Here is a 16,749-nt window from a genome sequence, read left to right on the forward strand (position 1 = left end):
CATAATAAATGTTGTTGCCATTCCAATTAAGACTGCTCAGGTGTACAAGGCTGCAACACAGATTCTGTGATTTTGATAGAAAAGTAGTCAAATGGCTATCATCTTATTCAAAGAAAAGGCTACAAAAGCTATTTTAAATAACATTTGGGAAGTTTTAGCACATTGCACACATCCAAACAGTGCTGTTCTCACCAACAGGTCAGGACTTTTAAAAGGAACATTATACTAAAATGAGCTGAGTTTAAAAGTCAAAAGCAGCTGATTAGAGTTCACTGTATTCAAAATTACCAGCAGAAACACCATTTCAAATGAACTTGGCTGTTGAACAGCTCCTATTGAGAAATTAATTTCTTCTGTTTAATCTTGTTTACATGGTTTTCAGTATTGGTGGCAAAAACAGCTATAACAAATACCAAAATCAAGTTAAAGGGACTATTTGTAAACAACGCAGTGCACTATAGCAAGTAAAATGGATCAATGGGAATACAATAAAGGCCATAACATTTAAAGTATATTGCTCTCTGAAACAGACGTATTATTCTTTTTGTTTTGCACAAAAGAGGGCAATTCATAATATATTACAGTTTTAGAAATGAGTGAGTTGTGCCGATCAGCCTAAGTGCGCTAGTAGGAAGTAAACATCTGAAATTGATATATTAGTTTCAATATAATCAACTTATACTTCACATTTTTTCTTGGTTAAAAAAATAAATATGGTTAACGATTAGTCTTTTACATGAACAATATATTTTTTTTTAGCATAATGTCCCTTTAAGGAAATGCCTTAAGGTACACAAATCAATGGTCCGGGCATTTTTTAATGCAATAATTAGTGAAAGGCTCATTCAAATATGTAATTATATATAAACCCATTACCTTGTAAATCACTGGTGGACAGGATTCTTGTGTCCACTCCTCTGTTAAACATTCATGTTTTCTGGAACAGCGATTTTTACACCAACCGCAGTTCATAAAAGAAGGTCCCGAAAAACATTGACTGCAGGTTTTAAAATGGTCGCAACCAGGGCCCAGCAATGGAATCTTGGTGATCTATTTCCAACAAATATAAATTAGAAAAGTTAGTCAATAATTGTCTACCAAGCAGTGATTCCAGAAATCACCCAGTTCCATCACTAACGGACTGATTATTTATATAATGTATTGCCAAATGTATGAGGACACCTTACCATCACACCTATATGAACATGTTAGATATTCCGTTCCAAAACCATAGATATCCCATTTCAAAGCCATAGAAATTCCATTCCAAAACCATAGACATCCCATTCCAAGACCATAGACATCCCATTCTAAAAACCATAGACATCCCATTCCAAAACCATAGACATTCCATTCCAAAACCATAGACATTCCATTCCAAAACCATTGACATCCCATTTTAAAGCCATAGAAATTCCATTCCAAAACCATAGACATCCCATTCCAAAACCATAGACATCCCATTCCAAGACCATAGACATCCCATTCTAAAAACCATAGACATCCCATTCCAAAACCATAGACATTCCATTCCAAAACCATAGACATCCCATTCCAAAACCATAGACGTCCCATTCCAAAACCATAGATGTTCCATTCCAAAACCAGACATTCCATTCCAAAACCATAGACATCCCATTCCAAAACAATGGAATTTAGCACTTGGTGGTTTTGGGTTTGTGTGGTCAACCACTTTGCAGCTGGACTGTTGCTGCTCTTAGACCCTTTCGCTTCACAATAATAGCACTTACAGTTGATTGGGGTGGATCTAGTAAGGCAGAAATTTACTAACTGGCTTGTAAGCAAAAGTGGTATTGCCACATTTAAAGGGACAGTCTAGTCAAAATTAAAGTTTCATGATTAAGATAAGGCATGCAATTTAAAACAACTTTCCAATTCACTTTTATCATCAAATTTGCTTTGTTCTTTTGGTATTCTTCTTTGAAAGCTAAACCTAGGTAGGCTTAGGTGCTAATTTCTAAATCCTTGAAGGTTTTTAACAGCTAGAGGGCTTTAGTTCATGTGTGCCATATAGATAACATTGTGCTCATGCCCGTGGAGTTACTTATGAGAGGGCACTGATTGGCTAAAATGCAAGCCTGTCAAAATAACTAAAATAAGGGGGCAGTCTGCAGAGGCTTAAAAGCAAGGTAATCACATGTAAAAAATTATTAATGTAACTGTTAGTTAGAAACAACTGGTGAATGGTAATAAATTGTTTATCTATCTTTTTAAATAATACAAGTTCTGGAGTAGACTGTCCCTTTAAACTCACTGAGATCTTCCATTTGACCAATTGCACTGCCAACATTTGTCTATGGAGATTTCATGGCTATGTGCTGGGTTTTAAGCATCTGTTAGCAATGGTTGTGGCTGATACACCTGAACTCAATAATTAATAGGGTATCCCCATACTTTTGATCATATAGTATATTTATGTATGTTAAAAAAAATATATATATATATATATATATATATATATATAAATAATTCTCTAAAGGAGAATGTTATGGAATATTTCATAGACAAAGAACAGTCACTAACCTGCATTCCTGTGTTAACTAAAGTGTATCCACCCTCCTTCGACACTTCATTGATCACCACTGCTGGAGAAACTGGACTTGCTTCAAGAAGGAAATTAACATAAGGTTTTGTTTGACCAGTGCGAGAGATCACAACCTGAAATAAATAAAATGCAGTATTTAAGAAACATTACATATTTCTTCTTTTGTCTGAGCTTATTTATGGATACAATATATATATATATATACTGTATATATATTTGAATATATTTAGATATACCTACTCATTTTTTGTTTATTAATATGCTTGATCCCTATGGAGTGGTGTCTTGACTAGATTTCACCCCCCCATATCACTTACTTGCTTCTAATAACTAAGGAGTTGTTGCAATAATTGCTTTTAGAGTGAAAGGTGATCTTCTCTTATCTAGGTATACTGTATTTGCATTATGTAATAAAATATATGAGTCAATATATCCCTTTATGAGTCTGCAATGGCATCTCACCAACAAAGTTTCTTTTAAAAAAAAAGTTATCTTGGTAATATTTTTATTAATCAACAGCAGTAGTTCTCTGCGGCTGAGCAGTACATTAACTATGTGTTTAACGCATTTTTGGGATTAAACACATAGCATTTCAGGGTTGTTGTTGAAAATGAATTAGAGCATGGTATTATAATGACACTTTAATATGTTGGGAGATGTGACAAAAACATAATTTATGCTTACCTAATAAATTTATTTCTCTTGTGGTGTATCCAGTCCACGGATCATCCATTACTTGTGGGATATTCTCCTTCCCAACAGGAAGTTGCAAGAGGATCACCCACAGAAGAGCTGCTATATAGCTCCTCCCCTAACTGCCATATCCAGTCATTCGACCGAAACTAGCCGAGAAAGGAGAAACCATAGGGTGCAGTGGTGACTGTAGTTTAAAATTTAGACCTGCCTTAAAAGGACAGGGCGGGCCGTGGACTGGATACACCACAAGAGAAATAAATTTATCAGGTAAGCATAAATTATGTTTTCTCTTGTTAGGTGTATCCAGTCCACGGATCATCCATTACTTGTGGGATACCAATACCAAAGCTAAAGTACACGGATGAAGGGAGGGACAAGGCAGGTACTTAAACGGAAGGGACCACTGCCTGTAGAACCTTTCTCCTAAAAATAGCCTCCGAAGAAGCAAAAGTATCAAATTTGTAAAATTTTGAAAAGGTATGAAGCGAAGACCAAGTCGCCACTTTGCAAATCTGTTCAACAGAAGTCTCATTTTAAAGGCCCAGGTGAAAGCCACAGCTCTAGTAGAATGAGCTGTAATCCTTTCAGGGGGCTGCTGTCCAGCAGTCTCATAGGCTAAGCGTATTACGCTCCGAAGCCAAAAAGAAAGAGAGGTTGCCGAAGCCTTTTGACCTCTCCTCTGTCCAGAGTAAACAACAAACAGGGAAGATGTTTGACGAAAATCTTTAGTCGCTTGTAAGTAAAACTTTAAAGCACGGACTACGTCCAAATTATGTAAAAGACGTTCCTTCTTTGAAGAAGGATTAGGACACAATGATGGAACAACAATCTCTTGATTGATATTCTTGTTGGAAACTACCTTAGGTAAAAACGAAGGTTTTGTACGCAGAACTACTTTATCTGTATGGAAAATCAGATAAGGAGAATCACATTGTAAAGCTGATAACTCAGAGACTCTACGAGCCGAGGAAATAGCCATCAAAAACAGAACTTTCCAAGATAAAAGTTTGATATCAATGGAATGAAGGGGTTCAAACGGAACTCCTTGAAGAACCTTAAGAACCAAGTTTAAGCTCCATGGAGGAGCAACAGGTTTAAACACAGGCTTAATTCTAACCAAAGCCTGACAAAATGCCTGGACGTCTAGAACCTCTGCCAGATGCTTGTGCAAAAGGATAGACAGAGCAGAAATCTGTCCCTTTAAAGAACTAGCTGATAATCCTTTATCCAAACCCTCTTGGAGAAAGGACAATATCCTAGGAATCCTAACCTTACTCCATGAGTAATTCTTGGATTCACACCAATGAAGATATTTGCGCCATATCTTATGGTAGATTTTCCTGGTTACAGGCTTTCGTGCCTTTATTAAGGTATCAATGACTGACTCGGAGAAGCCACGCCTTGATAAAATCAAGTGTTCAATCTCCAGGCAGTCAGTCTCAGAGAAATTAGATTTGGATGATTGAAAGGACCTTGTAGTAGAAGGTCTTGTCTCAGAGGCAGAGTCCAAGGTGGAAAGGATGACATGTCCACCAGGTCTGCATACCAGGTCCTGCGTGGCCACGCAGGCGCGATCAAGATCACCGATGCTCTCTCCTGTTTGATTTTGGCAATCAGTTGAGGGAGCAGAGGATACGGTGGAAACACATAAGCCAGGTTGAAGAACCACGGTGCTGCTAGAGCATCTATCAGCGTCGCTTCTGGGTCCCTGGACCTGGATCCGTAACAAGGAAGCTTGGCGTTCTGGTGAGACGCCATGAGATCCAATTCTGGTGTGCCCCAATGATGAACCAATTGAGCAAACACCTCCGGATGGAGTTCCCACTCCCCCGGATGAAAAGTCTGACGACTTAGAAAATCCGCCTCCCAGTTCTCTACACCTGGGATATGGATCGCTGATAGATGGCAAGAGTGAGTCTCTGCCCAGCAAATTATCTTAGAGACTTCTAACATCGCTAGGGAGCTCCTGGTCCCCCCTTGATGGTTGATATAAGCCACAGTCGTGATGTTGTCCGACTGAAATCTGATGAACCTCAGGGTTGCTAACTGAGGCCAAGCTAGAAGAGCATTGAATATTGCTCTTAACTCCAGAATATTTATTGGGAGGAGTTTCTCCTCCTGAGTCCACGATCCCTGAGCCTTCAGGGAATTCCAGACTGCACCCCAACCTAGAAGGCTGGCATCTGTTGTTACAATTGTCCAATCTGGCCTGCGAAAGGTCATACCTTTGGACAGATGGACCCGAGATAGCCACCAGAGAAGAGAATCTCTGGTCTCTTGATCCAGATTTAGCAGAGGGGACAAATCTGTGTAATCCCCATTCCACTGACTGAGCATGCATAATTGCAGCGGTCTGAGATGTAGGCGCACAAATGGCACTATGTCCATCACCGCTACCATTAAGCCGATCACTTCCATGCACTGAGCCACCGAAGGGCGCGGAATGTAGTGAAGAACACGGCAGGAATTTAGAAGCTTTGATAACCTGGACTCCGTCAGGTAAATTTTCATTTCTACAGAATCTATCAGAGTTCCTAGGAAGGAAACCCTTGTGAGGGGTGATAGAGAACTCTTTCCCTCGTTCACTTTCCACCCATGCGACCTCAGAAATGCCAACACTATGTCTGTATGAGATTTGGCAATTTGGAAGTTTGACGCCTGTATCAGGATGTCGTCTAGATAAGGGGCCACTGCTATGCCCCGTGGTCTTAGGACTGCCAGAAGAGACCCCAGAACCTTTGTAAAAAATCTTGGGCCTGTAGCTAACCCGAAGGGAAGAGCCACAAACTGGTAATGCCTGTTTAGAAAGGCAAACCTTAGGAACCAATGATGATCTTTGTGAATCGGTATGTGAAGGTAAGCATCCTTCAAATCCACTGTGGTCATGTACTGACCCTCCTGGATCATAGGTAGGATTGTCCGAATAGTTTCCATTTTGAACGATGGAACTCTGAGGAATTTGTTTAAGATCTTTAGATCCAAAATTGGTCTGAAGGTTCCCTCTTTTTTGGGAACCACAAACAGATTTGAATAAAATCCCTGTCCTTGTTCCATCTGTGGAACTGGATGGATCACTCCAATTAATTAGGAGGTCTTGCACACAGCGTAAGAATGCTTCTTTCTTTATCTGGTTTACAGATAATCTCGAAAGGTGAAATCTCCCTTGTGGGGGGAAGCTTTGAAGTCCAGAAGATATCCCTGAGATATGATCTCCAACGCCCAGGGATACTGAACATCTCTTGCCCACGCCTGGGCAAAGAGAGAAAGTCTGCCCCCTACTAGATCCGTTGCCGGATAGGGGGCCGTTCCTTCATGCTGTCTTAGAGGCAGCAGCAGGCTTTCTGGCCTGCTTGCCTTTGCTCCAGGCCTGGTTAGATTTCCAGGCCGGCTTGGATTGCGCAAAAGTTCCCTCTTGTTTTGTAGCAGAGGAAGTTGATGCTGCACCTGCCTTGAAGTTTCGAAAGGCACGAAAATTAGACTGTTTGGCCCTTGATTTGGCCCTGTCCTGAGGAAGGGTATGACCCTTACCTCCAGTAATGTCAGCAATAATTTCCCTCAAACCAGGCCCGAATAGGGTCTGCCCCTTGAAGGGAATGTTAAGTAATTTAGACTTTGAAGTCACGTCAGCTGACCAAGATTTAAGCCATAGCGCCCTACGCGCCTGGATGGCGAATCCAGAATTCTTAGCCGTTAGTTTAGTCAAATGAACAATGGCATTAGAAACAAAAGTATTAGCTAGCTTAAGTGTTCTAAGCTTGTCAAGTATTTCAGTCAATGGAGTAGCTGTCTGAAAGGCCTCTTCCAGAGACTCAAACCAGAACGCCGCAGCAGCAGTGACAGGAGCAATGCATGCAAGGGGCTGCAGGATAAAACCTTGTTGAATAAACATTTTCTTAAGGTAACCTTCTAATTTTTTATCCATTGGATCTGAAAAAGCACAACTGTCCTCGACAGGGATAGTGGTACGCTTTGCTAAAGTAGAAACTGCTCCCTACACCTTAGGGACCGTGTGCCATAAGTCCCGTGTGGTGGCGTCTATTGGAAACATTTTTCTAAAAATAGGAGGGGGGGAAAACGGCACACCGGGTCTGTCCCACTCCTTAGTAATAATTTCTGTAAACCTTTTAGGTATTGGAAAAAACGTCAGTACACACCGGCACCGCGTAGTATTTATCCAGTCTACACAATTTCTCTGGCACTGCAATTGTGTCACAGTCATTCAGAGCAGCTAAAACCTCTCCAAGCAACACCCGGAGGTTCTCAAGCTTAAATTTAAAAGTAGAAATATCTGAATCAGGTTTCCCCGAGTCAGAGACGTCACCCACAGACTGAAGCTCTTCCTCAGCTTCTGCATATTGTGACGCAGTATCAGACATGGGCCTTAAAACATCTGTGCGCTCTGTATTACGTCTAACCCCAGAGCTATCGCGCTTTCCTCTGAATTCAGGCAGTCTGGCTAATACCGCTGACAGGGTATTATCCATGATTGCCGCCATGTCCTGCAAAGTAATCGCTATGGGCGTCTTTGATGTACTTGGCCATTTTAGCGTGAGTCCCTTGAGCGGGAGTCAAAGAGTCCGACACGTGGGGAGAGTTAGTCGGCATAACTTCCCCCTCGTCAGAATCCTCTGGTGATAATTCTTTTAAAGATAGCAGCTGATCTTTATTGTTTAAAGTGAAATCAATACATTTAGTACACATTCTCCTATGGGGCTCCACCATGGCTTTTAAACATAATGAACAAGGAGTTTCCTCTATGTCAGACATGTTTATACAGACTAGCAATGAGACTAGCAAGCTTGGAAAACACTTTAAATCAAGTTAACAAGCAATATAAAAAAACGTTACTGTGCCTTTAAGAGAAACAAATTTTGCCAAAATTTGAAATAACAGTGAAAAAAGGCAGTTAAACTAATGAAATTTTTACAGTGTATGTAACAAGTTAGCAGAGCATTGCACCCACTTGCAAATGGATGATTAGCCCCTTAATACAAAAAACAGATTAACAAAACGAAAAATATGTTTTTTAAACAGTCATAACAACTGCCACAGCTCCTACTTTTAAAGCCTTTTGAGCCCTTCAGAGATGTCCTATAACATACAGGGGACTGCTGAGGGAAGCTGAATGTCACAGTTTGTAATTTTAACTGCACCAACTGTAACTTTTATACTATAACAGTGGAAAGCCTCAGGAAACTGTTTCTAGGCAAAAATAAAGCCAGCCATGTGGAAAAAACTAGGCCCCAATAAGTGTTATCACCAAAGCATATATAAAAACGATTAAACATGCCAGCAAACGTTTTATATTGCACATTAATCGGAGTATATACCTCTGCTAGCAAGCCTGATACTAGTCGCTATTAAATCACTGTATTTAGGCTTTAACTTACATTAATCCGGTATCAGCAGCATTTTCTAGCAAATTCCATCCCTAGAAAAACTTAACTGCACATACCTTATTGCAGTATACCCTGCACGCCATTCTCCCTCTGAAGTTACCTCATTCCTCAGACATATGTGAGAATAGCAGTGGATCTTAGTTACTTCTGCTAAGATCATAGAAAAACGCAGGCAGATTCTTCTTCTAAATGCTGCCTGAGATAAAATAGCACAACTCCGGTACCATTTAAAAACAATAAACTTTTGATTGAAGAAAAAACTAACTATATTTTACCACTTTCCTCTTACTACCTCCAGCTATGTTGAGAGCTTGCAAGAGAATGACTGGATATGGCAGTTAGGGGAGGAGCTATATAGCAGCTCTGCTGTGGGTGATCCTCTTGCAACTTCCTGTTGGGAAGGAGAATATCCCACAAGTAATGGATGATCCGTGGACTGGATACACCTAACAAGAGAAACTGTGGATTATAAGGACATAACACTCAAAGAGTGATTTCACATTCATCTTGCATTTTTTTTTTAATAACAATATTGCATGACTTTGCATGATCATAGTTATGTTAAAACATTTTGTATTAGAAGAAAGAAATAGATTTTGGAATAAAAAAAATGAACATTTACTTAGAATCTTAAATTCTCTGCGCGTGTGATGAGCATTGGAGAGTGAATTAAAAGGAAAAAGGAATATTTTAATCTCAGGATCTAGATATAGTGATGTAGTTTTGAGAAGTCTTGCTTAAAGGGATACTAAACCCAATGCTTTTCTTTCATGATTCGGATAGAGCATGCAATTTTAAGCAACTTTCTAATTTACTCCTATTTTCAATTTTCTTCGTTCTCTTGGTATCTTTATTTGAAAAAGCAGGAATGAAAGCTTAGGAGCTGGCCCATTTTAGGTTCAGCACCTGGGTAGCGCTTGCTGATTGGTGTCTAAATGTTATTTCTGTACTACACAAAGGGGCCTCTCTAATCTATATTATAACCCCCAAAAGCCCAAATGGGCCCCTATTTCACATGTGGCTACCCTTGATGACAATTTAGTAAGATGATCACAGTAATAGCAGTGGTCACCTAGCCATTTTTAATATTATTTACTAAAATCTTGACATTTTTTTTTTACAATTTTTGCTGCAGCTATCATGCCATGAAATATGACTATAATAATGATATATTCCGAATCTACTGAAAAAAATATCATTTGTGTGGGTCACTCAATTAAATTTGACATATAATACTGTTTAAATATGGGTAGCAGAAAAGCTAAAAATCCGCTTATCACTGGGGTGTGAAAACAGCTTAGCAGTGAAAGGGTTAATTGCCCTCATCTATCTATTGACACTTTGCTTAGCAGGGGCATAAGACATCAGGCTTTTCATGCACTGGGACTGGAATTCACAGAACATACAAAAAATCCAGATATACTGAGGCATTTCTGGGTCTATTAACCTACTGCCCACACTCACTGCAGCAGTAAACATCAAAAATGAAACACAAAAGGCCTCACAAAACCACTTACTTGTGAAACTTTCAATAATGTTTCAGGAAACATAAAACATGAAAAACAAATCCTCGACATATCTACATATATTGTTTGTATTCCAGTAGCCCTTCAACCTTCATTCTGTGTTTAGCCGTCGGAAGAAGAGGATGCTCCGTGTCGGATGTCTTGACGATGGACCTGCTCCGCGCAGGATGGATGAAGATAGAAGATGCCGTCTGGATGAAGACTTCTGCCCGTTTGGAGGACCACTTCACCCGGCTTGGATGAAGACTTCTCCCGGCTTCGTTGAGGACTTCGGCCCGTTTCGGTGAAGACTTCTCCCGGTAAGGTGATCTTAAGGGGGTTAGTGTTAGGTTTTTTTAAGGGGGGATTGGGTGGGTTTTAGAGTAGGGTTGGTTGTGTGGGTGGCGGTTTTAATGTTTGGGGGGGAATTGTAATTTGTTTTCAGGTAAAATAGCTGATTACTTTGGGGCAATGCCCCGCAAAAGGCCCTTTTAAGGGCTATTTGTAATTTAGTGTAGGGTAGGGCTTTTTTTTTATTTTGGGGGGATTTTTTATTTTGTTATGGGGATTAGATTAGGTGTAATTAGTTAAAAAATCTTGTAATTTCTTTATTATTTTCTGTAATTTAGTGTGTTTTTTTTGTACTTTAGATAATTTTATTTAATTGTAATTAATTGTATTTAATTTAGGTAATTAATTTAATTGTAGTGCAGTGTTAGGTGCAATTGTAACTCAGGTTAGGTTTTATTTTACAGGTAAATTTGTCTTTATTTTAACTAGGTAGTTATTAAATAGTTAATAACTATTTAATAACTATTCTACCTAGTTAAAATAAATACAAAGTTGCCTGTAAAATAAAAATAAACCCTAAGATAGCTACAATGTAACTATTAGTTATAGTGTAGCTAGCTTAGGGTTTATTTTATAGGTAAGTATTTAGTTTTAAATAGGAATTATTTAGTTAATTGTAGTAATTTTATTTAGATTTATTTAAATTATATTTAAGTTAGGTGGGGTTAGGGTTAGACTTAGGTTTAGGGGTTAATAACTTCATTATAGTGGCGGCAGATTAGGGGTTAATAAATGTAGGTAGGTGGCGGCGATGTTAGGGCCAGCAGATTAGGGGTTAATAATATTTAAATAGTGTTTGCGATGCGGGAGTGCAGTGGTTTAGGGGTTAATATATTTATTATAGTGGGAGCAATGTCCGGTTCGGCAGATTAGGGGTTAAAATGTTATTATAGTGTTTGCGATGTGGGGGGGCCTCAGTTTAGGGGTTAATAGGTAGTTTATGGGTGTTAGTGTACTTTTTAGCACTTTAGTTAAGAGTTTTATGCTACGGCGTTATAGTGTAAAACTCTTAACTACTGACTTTTAAATGCAGTACCAGGTTTGACCAGAGAGTGTGTACCGCTCATTTTTGGTCAGACTCGTAATACCGGCGCTATGCAAGTCCCATTGAAAATATAGGATACGCAATTGACGTAAGTGGATTTGCGGTATTTCCGAGTCTGGCCAAAAAAGTGAGCGGTACACCTGTACCTTCAAGACTCGTAATACCAGTGGGTGTTAAAAAGCAGCGTTGGGACCGGCCGCTAAACTCGTAATCTAGCCGTACATTTTTACGTAATGTCATGTAGTTATGCAAAACTATAAATTTTTCACTAATGACTTTGATAATGTAAATATATATTTTAAATTCTATATTTATGTTTAAAATAATAAAGAGAACAAGAAAAAAAGCAGTTTAAATTGTATACAATACTTAAATTAATATGCATTATACAAAAAATGCATATCATTTTAACATTGTATTTAAATGTATCAACACAGCTCATATAGTAATAGGAATGTTTTTTTTTTGTCTTTATTAGTCAGGCATAACGAAGACATGACATAGATGTAGGCTTTCTGTGGGAGTTAGCTGGGCATTCCAGGGGAGTAACCTGCATTTTTTTTAAGGGCAGCCCTGCAGGTTAGGTATAGGGTTTCAGCCATGTTTGTCTCACTACCTTTTCAGTGGCAAGATTTTTCAGGTAGTGTAGGTTTAGTTACAGTTAAAGGGACACTAAACCCCAATTTTTTCTTTCATGATTCAGATAGAGCATGCAATTTTAAACAACTTTCTAATTTACTCCTATTATCAATTTTATTTTGTTCTCTTGCTATCTTTATTTAAAAAGCAGGAATGTGATGTATAGGAGCCGGCCCATTTTTGGTTGAGAACCTGGGTTATGCTTGCTTATTGGTGGGTAAATGTAAGCCTCCAATAAGCAAGTGCTATCCATGGTGCTGAACCTTAAATGGGCTGGTTGCTAATATTTACATTCCTGCTTTTTAAATAAAAATAGCAAGAGAACGAAGAAAAATTGATAATAAGAGTAAATTAGAAAGTTGCTTAAAATTTCATGCTCTATCTGAATCATGAAAGAAAAAAATTTGTGTTCAGTGTCCCTTTACGTTAGGTATGTATTATATGAAGTGTTCTTATACAGAAACAATGTTTCAGTGAGCACACTGTCTGTGCAGTAGAGAAACACTTCAAATACTCCCCCCCCCCCCCGCCCGCTGATAGTGCCGACGTGTTGATGTCAGCGGAGTTGAGGCAGAAGCCGCAATCCCAGTTATTTCCTAAGGGAGACACATTGCCACTCGCTGGCACTACGAGGGTGAACCCACTTTTTTTAATATATCATAGACCTATTATATATTAAAAAAGACCGACCAATGTTTTGTATATCGGGGCCTTAAAATCAGTACAGGGGTCTCTCAGGAATAAAATAAATTGTGTGTGTATATATATATAATTTTTTTTGACAGTTTTATTGCATAATTGGACAAAGAACTTAAGTTGTCATATAAAATTGTATCCATTCTAATATTGAGTAACCTGTGTTTTCAAAGCATGTGGATTATTTCTGAAAATGTGTCAAATAAATGAACAGATGAGATGATGCTGTCTGCAGTGATTTTGCACACAGCTATGTTAAGAAGAAATGAGAGCGTTAACATGGAAAGGTCTGAATATGAGCAATAATATGAAATCTGAAAAAGGTACAAATACCATTTAATTGATCATTAGGCTTGTTCTTTTTTTCTCTTCAAAATACCATCCTTGTATTCATCATTATTTTTCAGAATGTTCTGTCTCCCATAAAACATTGTCAGGCCCAAGTATAAAGTAGCTTTAGCCTTTTCACTTTTACAAATTAAGATGTTTTCAGATGGAAACTATACAAATAGAGTGATCATAAACTAACTCCAATCCAATTGCTTATTTGCTGTTGTTTGGTCTCATTGGTTAAATGAGACTTACATGAGATGATTTTATGCACTGTGAAGTCATATTATTTAAATGTTACTCTCACATATCTGCATTATAAGTGTCCTGGAGAATAGAAGACCATCAATACAATAGAACAGCATATTCAACACATGCATAGTAAAAAGACAATGCAATAATACATTGGGCCCCATTTATCAAGCTGCGAAAGCAGCTTTGGTACCCCAAAATGATTTTGGTACCCCAAAATGATAGTTAAGCAGCAGTGGTCTTAAGACCGCTGCTACTTAAGCTGTCCGCCCATCTCCACCAATTGGCTGCCAGCGAGCAGGAGGTGGCATTGCACAAGCATTGCTTGTGCAATATTTAATGCGGACAGCATATGCTGTGCATTCGCAATGAAGTTCTTCAGACATGTCCACCCAACCTATGATAAATGGAGTCCACAGTAGCGGACCTACTCAACAGAAGGCCCTGGTGTAAAAAATTGTTTTGGGCCCCACAAAAGGTAACTATGTATAATAATATTGAGGATAGATAGATAGATAGATAGATAGATAGATAGATAGATAAATAGGTAGCTACACCTGCAGCCTGCACTAATAAAAGGCTCACGTGTATTAGGATTGTACACATTCTGCACAAGCCTATTTATAGACTGACTGCAATGGGACCCCCCCTAGCACTTGGGCTCCGGTGCCACAGCACCTGCTGCACCAATGGTAGTTCTGCCCCTGCCTATCTATCTATCTATCTATCTATCTATCTAGCTATGTAAATCTATCTGTTTGTCTATCTATCTATCTATCGATGTAAATCTATCTGTTTGTCTAGCATCTATCTATCTATCTATCTATCTATCTATCTATCATCTGTCTATCATTTATCTAGATATCTATCTATCTCTCTTTCTCTATTTGTCTGTCTGTCTGTCTATCTATCTATTATCTACTATCTGCCTGTCTATCATCTATCTTTCTATCATCTATCTATCTATCTATCTATCTATCTATCTATCTGTCTATCATTAATACTTTATCTATCTTTCTATCTATCATCTATCTATCTTTCTATCATCTATCTGTCTGTCTATCATCTATACTCTATCTATCTTTCTATCTATCATCCGTCTGTCTATCTATCTCTCTATCTGTCTATCTCTCTGTCTGTCATTTATCTAGCTATCTATCTCTCTTTCTCTCTCTGTCTGTATGTCTGCCTGTCTATCTATCTATTATCTACTATCTGTCTGTCTATCATCTATCTATCTATCTTTCTATCATCTATCTATCTATCTATCTATCTATCTATATCTATCTATCTATCTATCTATCTATCTCTCTGTCTGTCTTGGTATTTGTTAATAAATACATTTGCAAATTAAATAAATCTTCTGGTATTGCAGTGCAAATAACCATTAATTAGGGAAAAAATTCCCATATAATTAACAGTAATAAATATCCACCTAAAATATTACATTATTGACGGACATTACTTATAAACATGACACAATACAACTTTCCAAATAAACTGATGTTTATTGACATTTTCTTTTCATGGTTGACAGATCTAATCAGTGTTTCCTTTTGTCGGTGATGAATATATCAAAGAAATTAAAAATGTCAGCCAAGTTTTTTAGTTTTAGATGTGTTTAATTGTGGGAGACAGTAGTTTAAAAGGATTTCTGGTTATTATACGCTCCTAGCTTGATGCTTCATTGTCAGCAGAATGTTCATGAAAAGATACCATTTTTGTTTATAATAATTCATGCTCTGTTTCTCACACATAATAAACCCAAACTCTGTTATGAAATAATTGAACCTATTTGGAGTTTTACAAACTTGCAGCTAAATAAACTAGTGGCATTCCCAAGCATTCATTTTTTTCCCCTTAAAATATTGAATTACTTTGTAAACATTATTTAAAAAGCTGAGAAGTGCTAATAACTGGCATTAACATTGTCTGTTATACTTTTCCTGCTAAATAACCACTGTGAAATACCTGATTCACATTGCACCCAACAGCTGTACCCTAAGCCCATATTTCCCAGCCGTAGACAAGAAACAAACAATGGCAGAAGTTGAAACAGCTGCATAATTTCATAAAAAATAACCATGGAAAGCTTTTTTTTTTTTTTACTTTCAATGAGCTGGAGTATAGGAAGGAAGTAAAATTGTTTTTCTTTTCCTCTTCACAGTTGGCAGCTGTTTCTTAAACTATATTTCCATTTCAGGTCTGTCATACTCACACTGCTTAATAATAAAAACCTGTAAGTGAGTCTGCCTAACACTTGTTCAGTCAAAACATCATTCTAAATGGGCTATAATCACTAATCACAGACTGCAGACAATGGGGACAGATTTCAATGTCAAAACAGGCGTAGAAGCTGCCATATATTTACTTAATTTAGTCACATGATAAAAAATGACCACGAAATAAACTAATATTGCATAATTAACACCTGCATAATAAAAAGACAATGCAATAGCACTTACTCCGAATTTTAAATATTCAGTAGATTTTTCCTGACACATTTATTATTTTTCACAATTTGCCAGCCCCCGGTATCACGTGACAGACATCTGCCAATCAGTCTAGTATACGTATACCCTGTGAACTTGTGCACATGCTCAGTAAGAGTTAGTGCTTAAAAAAGTGTGTATATAAAAATAGAATTTCCAAAAATTGATAATAGAAGTTTAAAAGTCTCTTAAACTGCATGCTCTACCTGAATATGAAAGTTTAATTTTGACATTAGTGTCCCTTTAATGCTCCACTAATTTTTACATTAGATATTTTGTATTATTGGGTATTTTCTATTAACTTGAGTTAACCTTTTTTTTGTCATTCGATGTAGTTGATTTTGCCTGTTGAAGTTGCCACCTATTCTGACCATTTCAGAAGTAAAGGGTACAGAAAAACAATGCAAAGAAATCACACTCCCAATGGTGGAAGGAGAGATAGGTACTAAGATATACATTTTCAGTTGTTCTCTCTAATGATTGGGCTTTGTCTTGAATATACAACCAGAGTAAATACTTGTGAGTATATAGAGTGATACAATAAGGAGGTGTGCTCTTCCTGCAAGCTCAGCCCATATTAATGGGTTGTGGCTTCAAATAACAAAACAACTATTTAGTATACAAAATAAACCCAAAGGACCAATTTTCCAATTTTAAATAATTGGAAACACATTAAAGGGACAGTCTACTTGAAAATGTTTATTGTTTCAAAATATAGATAATCCCTTTATTACCCTTTCCCAGATTATCTTGTATCTATGCCTCTGTAGACTTCCCC

General features: G+C 37.8%; 1 protein-coding gene across 2 annotated transcripts in view; it reads right to left on the bottom strand.

Moving 5' to 3' along the window:
* The window catches only part of MET (MET proto-oncogene, receptor tyrosine kinase), a 278,950-nt gene that overhangs the window by 134,292 nt on the left and 127,909 nt on the right, over positions 1 to 16,749 (bottom strand). For both annotated transcript variants that reach the window (XM_053716691.1, XM_053716690.1), the window contains 2 exons: positions 2,545 to 2,679; positions 877 to 1,050 (listed from right to left, as the gene is read on the bottom strand). In XM_053716691.1, coding sequence (XP_053572666.1) covers positions 877 to 1,050; positions 2,545 to 2,679 — 309 coding nt within the window. The remainder of the gene's footprint in view (positions 1 to 876; positions 1,051 to 2,544; positions 2,680 to 16,749) is intronic.

The sequence above is a fragment of the Bombina bombina genome, chromosome 6 (assembly GCF_027579735.1).
Source record: "Bombina bombina isolate aBomBom1 chromosome 6, aBomBom1.pri, whole genome shotgun sequence".
Taxonomy (NCBI): domain Eukaryota; kingdom Metazoa; phylum Chordata; class Amphibia; order Anura; family Bombinatoridae; genus Bombina; species Bombina bombina.